The sequence below is a fragment of the Onychostruthus taczanowskii genome, unplaced genomic scaffold (genome assembly GCF_017590055.1).
Source record: "Onychostruthus taczanowskii isolate IOZ18803 unplaced genomic scaffold, ASM1759005v1 scaffold130, whole genome shotgun sequence".
NCBI lineage: Eukaryota > Metazoa > Chordata > Aves > Passeriformes > Passeridae > Onychostruthus > Onychostruthus taczanowskii.
Window position 1 is genome coordinate 438719 of NW_024498463.1, and position 17381 is coordinate 456099.

A 17381-nucleotide genomic window follows, 5' to 3' on the forward strand; every position below is an offset into this window, starting at 1 on the left:
TTTTAGAACTCCCATCCTTGGAGATATTCAGAAGGCAGCAGGACAAGGTCCTGGGCTCTGGGTAGCTGTGGTGAGCAGGGTTGGACCAGGTGACCTCTGGAGGTCCTTTCCCACTTCACTCAACCTGTGATTCCATGAGAACTCTAAACAACTTCTGAACTGCTGCTGTAGTTTCATATATTCATAATATATGAACATATATATTCATAATATTCACCCATATTAGCACTGACTTCGTCACGTCTCTGTGGCAAGGCTGAATTCAAGTGCTGACATCTTTCCCTGGCTGCTTCTTTCCAAGTTCTGTGTTGTGTCCCACCATGTGCACAGCAAAGGCAGGGTCTTGCAGTATGTCCTGGGCTTGGAATCTAAATTCAGATGTGTGTGTCTCCTGCTGTGATTCTCCATAATCCAGCTGTGTATCCCAGTCTGGAACTTGTGCCTATTCCAGGTTTTTTCTATGTAATGTTTTCATGCTGTCCAGAAATATTCCAAAGAGTATCTGGAATGTTTCATTTGAAAACTTCTTCAAGCTATGCATTTTCCATTCTATAGATGGGTAATTGGGTTTTTTTCACTCACTGGAATTCCTTCTCTGGATGCCTTTTTCTCTTCCCTGCATTTCAAAAGGCCATGAGTTTTCCCCACGGGAATCACGGTGAGAGGTGTGCATGTAATAAGGCATGTGTGAATCCTTTGGGTGTGAGACAGAGGCCTGAATTACTGCCATTAATGGTCTGATGATAACAAATTGTTATTGTTATATGTAATCTGCATATCAGAATGTCTTCCCAAAGTCATTATCATGCTGCCTGTGTGCCCAGGGGCAATGTTACACCATAACATTTCAGTCTTTCAAATTACAAAAAGCTAATATAACTCTTGATGACATTTACAAAAATGTATAATGGCACTCCTTTCAGGGCTCTCACAGAAATTGTTCTCAGGGAATTTCAAGGGAGTTCTGCATGTATAAGAACTGCAGGATCTGGCACTTTTTACTATCAAAGCCACATTTTTTCTTCAGTGGCACCAGCTCAAGAAAATGTTAAGTCAGAATTGTTTTTAATTTATTTTCTGACTTAAAATGCCCCAGCCAACATAAGCTGTATTTAACTTTCAATGCTCTTTGGCAGAGAGTCCACATTCTAAATTTCTTTTCATAGGAAGTAGTTATGTCAGAGTTATAAACCTCTGAAAATTGGCATTTTGTAATGGAAGTGCTGACAAGACCTTTATTACACCAGTACAAAAAGGCAGCATTCCAATAAATGCTGGTTGCTGTTTTTATAGTCTGCTGGTTGCTTTCTGCTGCTGTATTTCAAAGTGGACATTATGTAAAAAGTAAGTGGCATAATAGAAATGGTAGGGCTGGAATTTGGCTTTTACTGTTGCAACAAAACTTCAATATGGTTGATAGGTCTGATTACAGATTTAGTTTTTAAGGGCTGGTGTATGATTTACTGGTAAATTGCTTTAAATCCCTAGCAAGCCCCTGTGTATATTCAGCACAGAATTGGAATGGAAAAGGTGATAATCATGGCATGGAGAAGTGGATGTTAAATTACTTAAATGGCAAGAACACATCACATCTTACACTCAAAAGGCTGCTACTTGAGTTTTATGTTTTTTACTGTGATATTGAGAGTTTACATTGTAAAAAGAAAAATTCACTTCAAACATCCATGATTGTCTTCACAGTCACAAGGTCTGTGAACTATTCCAGACCTAGAAGTCACTGATGTAAGAACTGGAGGATGTGTGTGCAGTGAGGAAGGTGAAGAGCATGGCTGGGAGTTCTTGGAACTTTTCCATCACCTGGCAAAATCACTCTGAATTTCACTGAACCTGGTGGAGATTTAGCTCTACACAGAAGAGAACAGCAGTCAGTGTAATGTTTAAAGCTGTACCTGTCACTGTGGCCTGAGGGGCTCAGATCCCTGTCTGCCACACCTTCTCCTCCCACACTGCATTTGTTAAGTAGGTATTCATAGAAAGATTGAGAATCCATTATCCCTCCAAAGAAAAGCAGATGGCACAGCCTTGGGACATCTTGGCTTTTTTATTTATCCTTGCAGCATTTTTCTTGGAATCTGGTAATACAGTATTGGAAAGTTCTTGGTTCAAATGCAAAATATAGGCATTATTTTATCAAAGTGCTGTAAAACACTGTATCACTTTCTGAAACTTCTTGGTTAAAATAACAACAGAATAGAATTAGCTAGAATATGTAGATTTCAAAAATGATCCATCAGTCTATGCAAATTGCTGTGTTAATAATGTATTTTTAATGCTGAGCACATTTGACAGCCATTTCATCTCTCTTTCTAAACCAGAGCTTGGCAAGCTGCATTAATTCTTACACTTTACAGATGTACCATTCAATGCACGTGCCGTGCAGTGATGCGATCTGAATGGAGCAAAGCATGTCAAAGCAGGGGCATTATTAGTAAACAGCTTTGTGACTGGCTGCTGGGATACAGGAGAGAAAAGAGGGGCAAAAGCCAGTATTGGTTTAATGCATCTCACACCTCACTGGCCTGGATTTGCTTCCAGTTATGGGAGTGCCAGCCCAAGTGGCACCAGGGGTTTGGAAGAGATGAATGGACAAACCAGAGTCAGTGAGGTTCAGTCAGATGTGCTGGGTGCAGTTCAGACAAGGTGGAGCTTAAACAGACCCAGAACCCAAATTTCCTGCTTTGACTTGCTCTATGTGTCTGTAAATTGAAAAGAGAGAGAGAGAGAGAGGTATCAGGTCCTAATTATTTCTCTACTCCGTTAACAATAAAACTGGTATTATTTCAGACTCAATGTGTTCTACATCATTATTTCTTCAGGAGGGATTTTCTGTCCTTTCTTCAATGAGTTAAAAAACCAAGGTACAAAATACAGGAGTTGCTGCTAGACTGCAAGGGACCATATAGTTATGTTTGATTGTAGCTCTGCTGGCCTAAAGGTCAAAGGAAAGTTTTAGAATACTTAAGAGACAATTATCTAAAGTTCAGACTTTTCCAAAGGAATAGAACTAGAAATTATACAGACTATTATCTAAAGTTCACATTTTCAAAGGAAAAAGGTAGGAGGAAATGCTTATTCATCGTCACTTTGCTGTTAATTCTTCTGGCTATTTTTTCCTTCTGTCAAGAATTTATTTACTACAAGTTCTGTATTACACAGTAGCACTAACATAATTATTCCCCTTTTCAATAAATTTTAACATATGAGAATGATGTATACACAATTAAATATTACTTTGCTCATGATTCAAAATTCCCAGCAGTACTTTTTATTTCTGCAAAGGACTACATGGAAATGTGTTTAGGTTTTTTTATTCATTAGTTGATTCAGCTGCTCAGTTCTGGCATAAACTGTGATTATTTAAGCCAACTGGTAAAGAGGAGAAAATAATCAAAGATACAAAATATATGACATTTTCCAATTATTCTTCTACCAATACATTTTCTCACAAAAAACACTTTTTCTTTCTCTGTGTTCTTATTGGTGTTTTAAGGGATTGCAGAAACTTCAGGTCTATAAAAAAACCAAAAACATTCAAGAATTTGTTAATTTGTCATAGGAATGTTTTGTGAATTACCATTAAATATGCCGGTAAGGAATGCAACTTGCTATGGGGCAGGAAAGAGAATTTGATCAATCAGCTGAATTTTTATGACAAAAAGTTTTTTCTTCTGAACCTGATGTCCTATTGCTATCCAATTTGATAGCAATCATCAATCTGCTTTTTTGAAGACATCACAAATTTTTGACATTTATGAAAAGCAGGTCAGTTTGGAATACCTGTGAAGACTTCAGTGCCCATATGGTTTGGCCATCATAAATCAGCAAAAATATACTTTAAAAAACAGCCTCTCTTTATTTTCAGATGATTTTGTAAGCTTTCTTTTTGAACAGAACATTTATGCCTTTACTATACAGATTAGGCAAAGGGTCCTTTTTCTTGTAAACTGCTGCTCAAGAGGATTCTGTTTGAGACAGTCATCAAGGAAGGCCTGGTACAGCTGTAAAAAGATACATGACACAGTTGTGTGCATATATAGATATATCAATATACATACATATATATAAATATGTCATCATAAAAATGTATTTTTATAAATACAGGCATGTTGAAAACACTTGAGTTTAATCATGAAACAAAATTGTTATAGCAGTTCAAATGAAAAAATAGTTGGGTTTTTTTCAGCTACTAACTATTGCTAAATTTATAACGTACAAACTTATAATTGTACCCTTTTAATCAAATATTCCTTTAAAATGTATTTCAGCCTAAGGCAGAAAAATAAAAAAAAAATATGCCTTACATGGGTTTCTCATAAAGCATATTAATTTCATTCTTTTGGAAGCAGGAAACTGATGCTTCCAACTTGTACTAAAGTGGAGCCTGAAACAAATAAATCAGTTTTTCAGCTCGGGGCCCATTTTTGAGCAGTGGCTTTTTAAAAGGTGAGCATGGATGAGGGTGTGCTTGGAATTGTCACTTCTGGTTCTTGTGGTGGACCAGAAAGGAAATCAGGACTATTCCTTCCCAGGGGTTTTGTAATTGCAAAAGGAAAAGAAAGAAATTTCGAAACAAGAGAATTAGAACACGTGGGACTGTGGGCAGTGACTTGTCTGGGCTGCAGTCACTGGGTTTTTCCTGCAGTGCAATCCTACCAACCTAAAAAGGTGTTATTTGTAAATCTTTTCATAGAAAGAAAGTATGACTGAGAAATTATTCAAAAAGAATAATGATTAAGGTGACTTATACAGTGACTTGTTGAGACACCTCTGTGTCTCTTGACAGATTTATTCTGAGGCTCTAACAAGGGGATTGGAATCTTGCTATCATCCATCCATTTCTTTGTCATTAGGTTTGAATTCTGAAGACAAAGAAAAATACCAATGTTCAAAATGATCTTTTAAAAATCTGTGTTTGACATTGTAAGGTTTCCCTAATGAATATTAACTATTGCAAGAGGCACATGCATATTAATTATGGTCATTATGGAAGCTGAAATGGCATCAGCATTCTCTTGAATGTTCTTTTCTAGTGCCTTTGCAGCTGGTTGCTGAGTGTTCTAGAGCTCACATTCCTTCAAATGTCATGTGCTCTGGTGTTCTGCCTGTATTTTGCTAGTTTCCACTGAAACCTTGATGATAATAATTCAATTGCTCGGTTATTTCAAGTTTGGGGTTTTTATTTAAGAATAGATGCTACTTTTGAACAGAGATTGGAGACGAATGGGCTGTCCCTGTCTTTTCCTTATCAGAAAAAGCAGGGAGTGTCACAGTAAGGATATTCCTGCTGCTCTTCTACTTGTGTCAAAGAACTCTATTTTACAGAGAATCTGAGATTTAAAAATGTACACAGAATGATAGCTCTAATAAACAGGAAGAAATATATATTTCTGTCATTCTGCTGTTTCCAGCAGTAGAGTTTCCAATTAGAATTCCTTCTTCACATAAGTAATATATCCAGCATAGATAAAAACTTCTACCACAAAGTCCTTAATACCATTAATTATTTGATCTATGTGAGGACATTATAAAAGGGATAAAAAAAGAAAGACAGAATTCTGTAGGTGTAAGGTAGCACAGCAGGGAACTCCGCTGATTTCAACGTATTAGAGATTGCAAGGGAATTAAAGAATTACAATAAAGTGTGCAGAAAAAATGACACTTAGATGCAAACTCACTGCTTCTGATTTTTACTTTTGTTCTGTTATTTTATTGTCTGGCTTAAAATTGCAAGATGCATTCTTGCACAAAGTGGGAGATGAAGGGGTTGACTCCTGCCTGCTAATTTCACATCCTGATTGCTGTTGATGCCATTAAAGTCACTCGTGTCCAGAAAATCCTGAAGTAGCTTTGTATTAAAATGATTGCATTTACATTTTCTTAAAATCGTTCATCCATGAGCCTCAAAAGAGATCTGGGAGATTTGAGAGCAGTTGGGGAATGTGCAGAAAGCACTTTGTCCTGGGGTAATTGCTGTGGTTATGCAAACTACCTTTGTCTAGAAACCACACTGGACATCTTTTAAAGACCTTCTGCATTGTCATCCTTTGTTCCAGCTGTGAGGGAGATATTCCCAAAACAGTCCCTTTCATGGTTATTTCAAGAATCTGCTTGTAAATTTCAGAGACTGAGAATCAGCCAGGGAGCTGAGCCACCAGGTTTTTTTACATGTAAAAAAGGCAGAAGTGAGCTCCAGCTCTGAGCTATATTTGTGCACGCCCAGAGCTGTGTTTCTCTGACCTGACACTGATGTTGTGAGAGTTATTAAGATTTTACACCATTCCCGAAGGCTGCAGGACAGGATGCAGCTCCTGGTCCATCCTGGGTGGTGGGTCCATCACCAGGGAGAGGGCATTTCACAGGGCTCAGGCATTTCCATGAACTTCTCCAGCTCCTTCCCCACAGAAGGGCACAGAATTCCTGGAGACTCATTCTGGTGGAAAATGTCAAAGCCCCTCCTGGATGTGCCTCCCTGGCTGGAGAAACACTCAGTGGCTCTGTGCCTGTGGCAGACAGCTCAGAGCTCTGTGAGCAGGGAGCTTTGGGGCTTTTCTGCACGTGCTTTTTCTTGTTTTGCTAAAAACACCATGAATAAATAAACAACCTGAGCAATGCCGTACTGAAGGATCAGTGGGTTAATTAGGAAGATGTGGGAAGGTGATTGTCTCCTCTCCTGCTCAGCTCCTGCTGCCAGGTTCGTTCCTGCAGCAGTGCTGGAGGTTGTTCCTGGAGGAGATTCTTGATGTTTTGTCAGCTCTGAGAGAGTGGAATGTCCAGGAGAAAGGAGAAAGCAGATCAGATAAATCGAGTTTATTGCTGATCAGCTGCTAGGATTTATCTTCAAGTTCTAGGAACCAACTAAAATGTCAACCCAGGGAGTCATTGTTCTTCACTCAAGAGCCACATCTCGAGCTACATTAAGGAATATTTATTTTAAGACATAGCAAGGAAGGGGAAAGTATTTGTTGCTAAACAAAATTCCTAAGTCAAATGGAAGACTTGCCACCCATTGGCAAAACAATTTGGTCATTTCATTTTGCTTTTTCTATTTTCTGCTTGTTAGTTTCATTTCTTTCCAGGCATAACATGTTCACTTTTAGTCAAACATGGTTTCTAACAAAAAACAAGCAAACAAACAAACAAAAAACCCCAACCAAAAAAAAAAGAACCCAAAACCAAAAAACAAACAACTAAACAAGCCATCTGTAAGAAAAGAAAGTTATTCTCTTCTTGTTGTTTGACATCTCTTCTGAACAATTCTGACTGTCCAGCCATTGCAACTTATTTTGCACTTAACTAGCAGTTAATATCCCAAATACCTTGCATCTCTTTTGCTTTCTCTCATTACTTCTGAACTTGAATTGATAACCAGGTGGTTTCTTGCACTCAGCAAAACTTCACTGATGAGCACTTTATTTTCTCCATCTCTCCTCCCTCTCACTTTTTCTGCCCGCTTCTATTTGTCTCTTTAGAGTACACCCTTCCTTTTTTTACTCGGTTATGCTCTGGTTTTGGCTTATTAGAATTTTCTGCAGCAGACAGGATGGCAGTGAGCCTCTCAGGAGGAAGGAAGGGATCTGAAGCTGTTCCCAACAAGTGCAGCTTCTCTTTTTTAGTTCCTTCCTCAAGCAGGTGCCTTCCCTCTTTTGCATATCTGTAAAGTGCAGGGCTGTTGGGCTCAGCAATCAATCCTGTGCTCCAGCTTGGGCAGAGAAGGACTGCAGCAGGTTCACAGGAAGGAACAGGCTGAATCAGTACAGATTTTAGAGCACTGTGTTATAGAACTGTAAAAGTCTCTGGAGTTCCAAATAAATGACTACAGATGTGACACCTCTGAGTGGGATTTGTCTCAAAGAAAGAGCTGGAAATTGAGCATCATATAGTTATTTTCTCCTTTGAAAGGTTAAAGCAAAAGGATTAAGGATGCAGCTTATGCTGGGATATTTTTAATTTTGCAGGAGAATGACAGCAGACAGGTGAATTTATTTTCCAGTATTTGAAAACAGGGAGGGGTGCTGAGGGGGAAAAGAAAGCTATAGATCAAAAAAGGAAACTCTTGCACATCACGTAGTCACTCTCACTTTGGTAAAGCTCTACACACCCATATTCAGGGAAGCTGAACTTTTCCAACATAACTTTTCCCTTTTTGGCCTGCAGAGAACAAGGATGGCACTGGAAGTGGTTTAACTTGCACACATATGTTAACACCTCTGGCACACCCAGCCAAGGAGGAGTGCAGGGTTTGTTCAGCTCCAAATGTGTGGAAGTGAATTGTGTGTTAATTACATGTGTGTTAATTATTGGCTTCAAACACACGTGGCTTTTCCATGCAGCACACTGGCACATGTGGCACTGGGTGTCATCGGGGACTTTGGTCCTATTTGAGTTGTCAGAATTCTTAAGAGCTTAGACCTGAAATTTGTCTTCAGTAAACACATATGCTTCCTTTCATTTTAAAAAGGGCACAAGGAAGAACTAGACTATTTATTTAGCTCCAGGGTGCCATCAGTTTTGATGTGACTGTTTCCAGCTGGAATAGATAAAACCTCAGGATTCCTGTGGGGAAAAAAAAAATTATTAGGAATACTTTTTGTTCTGCAAAGTGATCATATTTATTCTGCTTTATGAAGGAGTTAATTTTTAGATTGACCTTCACGTGTTGTGTAATCTAAATTTATGAAAAATACTGAAGTGGTTACATCATCTGCAATATAAATTACAGGAAGAACCTCTCTAGGCCAAGTAAACCTGATTGGTAGGTGATTCTGCTGTGGAAGGGTTAGAAAATTATAGAATCACAGAATGTTTGTGTGGGAAGGGACCTGATCTTCAGGAGAAGCCTATTGTCATATGAGCACTCCCAGTGTTTTCTTTCCTTCCATGGAACGACATTTAGCATAGCATGTGTCCATTTTAGAGCATAAAATATCAGGAGGCTTTCTTTTGTTCATGATGCATCAGGAAAATGAACCTCAACTTCTTCTTCTAAACAAGAAGTACAGCTTTATTTTTAAATTGTCATTGGATTCCACAGCAACACTCACACACACACACACACACACACACATTACTCTTCTCTGTGCCTCTGAATCACTTTTTTTAAAAAAAACCACAAACAGTAAACTAGTGCAAGTCAACACGCATTCTGTTAGTATAATTCCTAACACTGAACTATTATTTTGTTCCACAGAATAAATCAGTTAAAAGTTAGAGATTATTTAAGTATATAAAGAAATCAGGATTTTCTGCATTTGACATGCCATGAATCATTGGTTTATACCTGAGCACTATGACACATACAAGATTATTAATCTCTGATATGTGTGTGTTTACAACTATCTAGAATCTGTAATTTTTATAACTATGCAAATTAAAATCGTATGATTACCCTATGAAAAATCAGCTTGTACTAATATGGTGAACTGAGAACTGAGTGACTGAGAGATTTCACTGTGTAATTCTATGGCTGTGTAGGATGCCATGCAGTCAGATGCCTCTACATATTTCCAAAATTAACTTTCTGCATATGTGCGCAGAGGTAAGATGTCCTAGAGTCATTTCCTGTCTGCCTCCATAGGAGATACAGCCTAGTTTGCTTTCTTGTCTTCATGAATGTCAAATAATTATTTAGACCACTTAAAATTAGACCCACAACTTTTAATGCATTTAGCTTTTCTTTTGTCTTTATATAAAAAGGACAATCTTATAGCAATGGAAAATGTGTACTTTTTGGTTATAAGGCAAGGAAGATTTGTGTTAATTGGTGAATATACTTTAGGTCTGGGTTTCTTTAACATCTAATTTCTCTCTTGTTTTACTGGCTGGATTTTTATGACTTTGTGACTTGAAAAAAATGTGATGAATCTTGATGGGAAGATATCTGCAGTGTTGTATGCAGAGGAGAAGTAAGGGATCATGATCTTCATACCATGTGACACAAGAAAATGTGTATATTGCACTTCTTGAGGCAGCTGGACAGAAAGGGGAAGCATTTCTGTGCCACGTGCTGCTGGCACAAGCAGATCACAGAATGTTTGCTCTGAGGTTCCTGAAGGCACTGAGGAGGAGCTGTGTGCTGAGATGCTGCCATTTTCACAGATTTCACAGAATGACTAAATTGGAAGAGACCTTAAAGATCATCGAGTCCAACCCAGCCCTAACACCTCAACTAAACCCTGGCACCTAGTGCCACATCCAGCCTTTTTTTAACACATCCAGGGATGGTGACTCCACCATCTCCCCGGGCAGGCCATTCCAGAACTTTATCACTCTTTCCATGAATAACTTTTTCCTAATTTCCAACCTAAATTTCCCTTGACGCAGCTTGAGATTTTGCCTTGTAGATAACACCCTGAGCATCCTGGCCAAGCACAGCGGCTTCAGCCGGCAGAAACAGGAGGTGTACCTGCTGCCCATCGTCATCAGCGACAGCGGCACGCCGCCCATGAGCAGCACGGGCACGCTGACCATCCGCGTGTGCGGCTGCAGCAGCGACGGCACCGTGCAGTCCTGCAACGCCGAGGCCTACGTGCTGCCTATCGGGCTCAGCATGGGTGCCCTCATCGCCATCCTGGCCTGCATCATCCTGCTGCTCGGTGGGTGCTCGCGGCACGGCCTGTGGTACGGCCTGGCGTGTGGCATGGCCTGAAGTATGGCCTGGCTCATGGATTGGCCTGGCCTGCGGCACAGCCTGCGGTACGACCCGGCCCGTGGCACAGCCTGGCCTGTGGCACAGCCTGCGGTACAGCCCAGCCCATGGCACGGCCTGGCCCACAGCACAGCCTGCAGTACAGCCTATGGCATGGCCTGGCCTGTGTCACAGCCTGCGGTACAGCCCAGCCCATGGCACGGCCTGGCCCACAGCACAGCCTGCAGTACAGCCTGTGGCACGGCCTGGCCTGTGGCACAGCCTGCGGTATGGCCTGGCCCACAGCACGGCCTGCGGTGTGGCCTGGCCCACAGCACGGCCTGGCCCATGGCACAGCCCACATCACAAATCCCCCCGTGTCTGCCAGCTCAGAGGAGGCGTGGGGTTCAGAAAGGAGGAGGGACAGTCCAGTCCAACACTACGTGCAGCAGCACTGACAGTGCTGCCAGTAGGACTGAATCCCTCATGTCCTAAGAGCTGGACAGCAGCAGAGAGAGCAAAAGCCTGTTCTGAAGTAATCACACATGAGTTACAGAATAAACAGGGGTGGAATGGAAGCTGAAAATCACATTGGGATGTTGAGCAACAAGGTGAACACAGTGTGGGCTACACCTGATGGAAAATGGATCTGTTGTATTATCTAAGACTTGTGTGAATCATGGAATCAGAGAATGTCCTGAGCTGGAAGGGACTCACAGGGATCACTGACCCAGCCCCTGCCTCTGTAGACCCCCCAGCAATCCCCCCTGTGCATCCTTGGCAGAGCATCCCAAATGCTCTGGCAGTCTTGGGGCTGTGCCCATTCCTTGGGAGCCTGGGCAGTGCCAGCAGCCTCTGGGGGAAGCAGAACCTTCCCCTGATGTCCAACCTGACCCTGCCCTGGCCCAGCTCCAGCCATTCCTGGGTGCTGTCCCTGGCCCAGAGCAGAACTCAGAGCTGTCCCTACAGCCCCAGGGAGCTCTGCCCTCAGCCCTTCTGCTGAAGCTGACCCAACCCAGTGCCCTTAGCCACTCCTCAGGTGGCCCCTGCAGGCCCTTTCCCAGCCCAGACTCCCTCCTTTGGATGCCTTCTTATGGCTTTATCTCTTTCCATTATATATATATTTATATTTGTATATTTCTATTAGGAGTTTATTCTGGATTGTAATGGCACAAGAGACACTAAAGCTTTACAAGATAAGCACTGTGGTATATTTTAATAAAACATACAATGTTTGTATACAACATCAAGCAAGTGAGGGAGAGAACAGTGAAAGGAGAACTCTATTTCTGCACTTTGCAGCTTCACTTTGTGACTGAGATTTACATCAGTAACTGAGGTTTAAGCATTAAACTGCAAAACCAAGCATAATCCATCTTGAGTTTTTTATGCATCTGTCCACGATTCTGAAAGTGAGCTGAACTCTTTCTATCTCACTTATTTTCTCACTCTCTTTTTAATTATATAATAGGAGTCTCTTGCAGCAGGTAGAAAAAACACTGATTTCCTCCTCCCATTAGGGCTATGATTTCAGAAAAACACTCTCTGATATTTGAAAACACCATCCCTAATGCAGATTATTATAGATTATGTTAATAATGATAGCCCAACTTCACTTCCAAAGGGAAAAGTCAAGGCTTGAAATTAGAAGTATGGGAAATCTTATTGTTTCTATAAAATTGAATTTCAGATGTAAATATGAGCTGATAATCAAAGACTAGATGACTAATCAGAGCTTCTGATCCAATTTCTTTCACGTAAAGTGCGTTGAAGTCATAGGTCTTTCAGCTTTTCACCCTTATTTCTCCCAATCCCACAAAAACAACCTCTCACCTTCCCCAACTGCACTCACCATGTGGTGTTTGGGTTGGAAATGTTTTGCCTAATCAGCTTGTGGTGCTGTCTTTGCAGTCATTGTGGTGCTGTTTGTGACACTAAGAAGACACAAGAATGAGCCTCTAATCATCAAAGATGATGAAGATGTGAGAGAAAATATCATTCGCTACGATGACGAAGGAGGTGGAGAGGAAGACACAGAAGCCTTTGACATTGCAACTTTGCAAAATCCAGATGGAATTAATGGATTTTTGCCTCGTAAGGATATTAAGCCTGATCTTCAATTTATGCCCAGGCAGGGTCTTGCACCTGTCCCTAATGGTGTTGATGTTGATGAATTTATTAATGTAAGGCTTCATGAAGCTGATAATGATCCCACAGCTCCGCCATATGACTCTATCCAGATTTATGGCTATGAAGGAAAGGGGTCAGCGGCTGGTTCCCTTAGCTCCTTGGAGTCCTCCACATCAGACTCAGACCAGAATTTTGACTACCTCAGTGAATGGGGTCCTCGCTTTAAAAGACTTGGAGAACTTTACTCAGTCGGAGAAAGTGACAAAGAAACTTGACAGTGGATTACAAACTTTTCCCCTGTTGACTTAATGATCATGTAATATTCTAGGGCCACTGCTGTTAGTTAAAACTAATGTGGCTTTTTGTTTTAGAGGCAAGTTTAGCGCCAGTCATCTATAAAATCAACTACATTGTAATGTTGAACCAAAAAAAAAAAGTATATGTTAGGAGGTTAAGTCTTGTGGAGTGTGAAGTAAAGTATGTGGAGTGTCTAGAAGTCTTTGGATATTTGATATTCACTTGACCACTCTGAAGATGGAGATTTGGATCTTTGATTATCTTCAGTGAATTGAAAAGAACAAAAAAGAAATTGGTGCTCTCTTAGGAAATGGACTTGCAGGGATTTGCTGTTGAGCAGTAGCTCCTGCCCAGTATGTGTAAAGCTAAAGGTTTGTTTCTGCATTGCCAACAAAGATCCCGCCACAGAAATGTTCAAAGCAATATCTTGGTCTTCTTAGCAATGCTGAGCAGAAATAGCATTGCCAATTCCTACTGGCTCCTACTGTGCAGTGACCATCCATTGTACATACAGTAATTGTTGGCCACGCCACCACAGACTGAATATCATCTTTAAATATTGTGTCAAGCCTTAAAATATTCACATGTTCTTAATCCATTCCAGTGATGGGTAATAAATACTACTAATGTGTAGAGATTCAGAGGCAGGGCTGCAAAACTTTGCTTCACAGAAGGATCTCTTTTACTAGAAGAAGGATCAACCCTGTGCTTCATCTTCTGAAAGAAAAAACTGTGAAATGGGATGGACTTACATAAATGAAAGAATTGCTGATTTTATTGCTAAAGATCGAATTTATTTGTTTAATCTTTGAAATAAATATTTTATTGATGTCCATTTCTGCTTTTATTTATTAAAACTGATAATCTATAGAGTAAGATTATGAAGAAAATTAAATTATATCAGTTAGATTTTTTTTTCTATATATAATGAATGTTTCATACATGTACATTTTGAAAAGAAAAATGACAAATTGTTGCAGGTTAAAGCAGTTCCCTGTCCATTTGCAGTAGCTGAATTTTAAGAGAATGCTGGCAGGAATTAAACATTGCCAGAGAAAACTTTTGACAGTTTTATATCTTCTTCATAAATCTAGTACCTGGTGTTTTTAATACAAGCACAAACAGCTGGAAGTAAACTGGTTCATGTGAATATTTAAACTATAGACTTTTAGAAATCCACGCATAACACAGTACAGTAAAAAACCCATGCTTATAGTTCTCCACTGTATTAGAGCAGGAACCAGTGTGTACATAATTTTACTGCTTCTGTTATTAGCATTTTTTTTCTATAATATTCATAGTGATGCACCAGGGCTCTTGCACACAGAGAAAGAACACTAGAAGCTGCAAGCATACTCAATTTGTAATGCAAACTTGCCATTTAGAAGTAGCAATTGTATAAGAAAACTACGTATTACATGCAAATCATTTTAATTTTCTACTTTGTTTTGAAGCTATATTATTGTTTGTTTATTTACTCCATGTATTGTATTCAGAGAAACTCCTGTATTGTTTCCTACTTTGTGAAATATATTTTTATAAATACTTTTCTTGTTATTGCTTTTCTTTCAGGTTTACCTGGGCACTGCAGAAATGAATCTGCTGGAATAACTTCAGTTTTTGGAGGAATGTAGTTTCTTCAAAATCATTTATTTATTAGTTGAATACAGACAAAATAAAGAAAAGAAAAAAAGGAGAATATTTGAAATATTTGACAGTGATTGCAGAATTTTGACAGTGATGGAAGCACAAGAGTTATGAGAGTCTGATTCACTGCACCATGCTGAAAAATAACCTCACATGATTTTTGTTAAAGCATTGCTGGTTAAATCAACCCACTGACTTAAAGCTGCTCAATAACACTTATTCTGCAAACAAAGAATTCTTAACACATCACCCCCACCTTTGCCTGTATTTCAGATGGTAACACTGACTGCTTTAGCTGCAGCACAGCTCGGTTCAATGGCTGTAGTCTGTAGGCAACTAATACATTAATACCACTTTGGTATATATTATAAAGATTTTATTGAAATTCATGAAGTACCCAGTACATTTAAGTTATACTGCAGTAAAACAAAAATGCTTTTGAATAATTGAATTTAAAACTTTTGGCAAAACATTGATCTAAACAGTCAAGTCCTCTAAGGGTAGGAAAGGAGATATCCTGGAGATATCAATGAAATCAAATGCATTTCTGTAACTCACTACAAGAAAAACCAAACACACTCTTACTCATCACTTGCTCTGGCTGCCAGGCTGTTCTGAGCTGCCATGGCAGATCCAACACCAGTTTAAACAGGAAAGGGACTGGGAACTGAGCCAGTTTCTGTGTACATCCCAGTGCTGGGAGCCAGGGAAGGTGCTGTGAACATGGATCATGGCATTGGCTGGAGCCGCCTCAGTGTTCAGGGGAAGGCACTCTGTGAGTTAGAGGCTGCACTGGAGAATTTAGCAGAGCTCTTTTGTAGGAAAACTCACAAATGGAAAACCTTCTGATTGCCTTTCTGATTGAAAGTTCCATCTGAGATCAGGACAGTGCATTCAGTAATAAGATTTCCAGGAAAAAATCCCATCACTGGCCCTGTAGGAGAGGCAAAGCATGACAGAAATCTCATCATTGTCAGTCAAAAAGAGATGGGAGTCACTACTGCTGGGAAAGCTCAAAATTGGACATTTCTACAGCTTTTTAACAGGAACAGCTACAATGCAAAGGGGAGAAAAAGAATTGATGAATTTCTGACCTGTCAATAGAGATGAGCTGTTTCTTGTGTCATTGCCTCCTCACCGAAGGGAAATGGTTAATTCTGCGAAGTAATTCCATGTAATCTGAATATAAAATTTATACCAATACATGTTAGAGGGTTAAACGTCAGTCATTCAGTTTTCCAGCACTTCTTCTTTTTTGACAATTAACTCAGCATAGAATTATTTTGGATAACAACAGTATTTAGGGGGATTAGATCATATTTCACATTTCACATCTAGATTCAGACATATTAGCAACACTCTTTTTAAGCATGTAAACGTGTAATTCATCTTTTTCAACAACATTTAATTAGCAACTGACTCATTGCAAGTGACAAGGAAAATTCATTAAATGAATTATTAATTCATTAAATGATAAATTTGAGAAGTAAATATTCAAAATCTTTTACAAGTGCCAAGTGCCTTGGAGCCCCATTGATCCTGGCCTGCCTTCACCAGGCTGTGCCTCACATCGTTTGTCACAGCCACTGAAGTAAATCATGGCACCCATGAGAGCTGGAATTCTGTGCACATTGTAAGGACACAAAATTCAGCTCAGGCATTTCAACACGAAAGCTCTGTGAAGGGAATGTGTGTACATGTTTATTAAATATAACTGGGGTGGCTGGAGGTCCTCAGCATGTCCTGTCCTTTACAGCAGCTGAAAGCAGAGGCTGTTTGTGTGCTCTGACCTTGAAATCAGATCACAGCAAGCTCATTTAAATACATTTTTTACCCGGTATTATTACACCTTTTTGTCTATGATGACTTTGAAATGACTGTGAAATACAGAGGAGAGAAAATGGCTCAAGACTTTCATTTAAATCAGCAGTTGCTGATCACAGGAGAAACATTTAACACTATGGCAACTCCAAATCCCATCAGCTCTGTGGCAGCACAGCAGTGACAATTCTCAGTCTGGAGAACAGACAGGATGTCTGCAAAATAGTCTGCTTGGAATAACTCTATTTGTACAGCTCTGCTAGAGATGGAGCTGCTGATTTTAATAGAAAGAGAAAAATAAATCAGCTTCTCTGCACCCATGCAGTTGCATCTACCTACAAATGTGTGTGGCAATTTTTTTTAACAACCTGCATGGTCATGGGACTCTAGAACTGGATAAATGGGTTTAGAAAGTTTTTCCAAGGTCTGTCTAGCAGGAGGAATTTTTTGCAGGTAGCCTTTTCCTGTATCTTTTTTTCTTGGGGTATAATTTCAGTCTGATGGAGCTCTTTGGCTGTTTCTCCTCCTTTGCCTGCTCCTCTCTTCACCACATCTGTCCTGAGCTGGAATCCTGGGAATATAGTGTTAGGAAGTTCATTAAGACCATGTAGCTCTTTTTCAGCTGGTCAGTGTTCAGGGACTAGAAAATGCTGCTCACCCAGGAGTGTGTGGTGCACCAAGCTCCCTTCCTCCTCTAGGGAAGACTGAACAGTCTGAGTTACTCATACAAATTTAAATACTCATCCAGTATTTAAATTATGCTGAAAAATCTGAAGCTAATGATGGTGTTTTTTAATTAACAGAAAAATATAAATAATAGAAAAAATGTTCATTAATGGCA

General features: G+C 39.9%; 1 protein-coding gene across 2 annotated transcripts in view; it reads left to right on the top strand.

Annotated features, from left to right (window-relative positions):
* CDH8 (cadherin 8) overlaps positions 1 to 13050 on the top strand; it is a 153850-nt gene extending 140800 nt beyond the window's left edge. For both annotated transcript variants that reach the window (XM_041396796.1, XM_041396797.1), the window contains 2 exons: positions 10362 to 10613; positions 12557 to 13050. In XM_041396796.1, the coding sequence (XP_041252730.1) occupies positions 10362 to 10613; positions 12557 to 13050 (746 nt within the window). The remainder of the gene's footprint in view (positions 1 to 10361; positions 10614 to 12556) is intronic.
* Positions 13051 to 17381: the final 4331 nt, after the last annotated feature.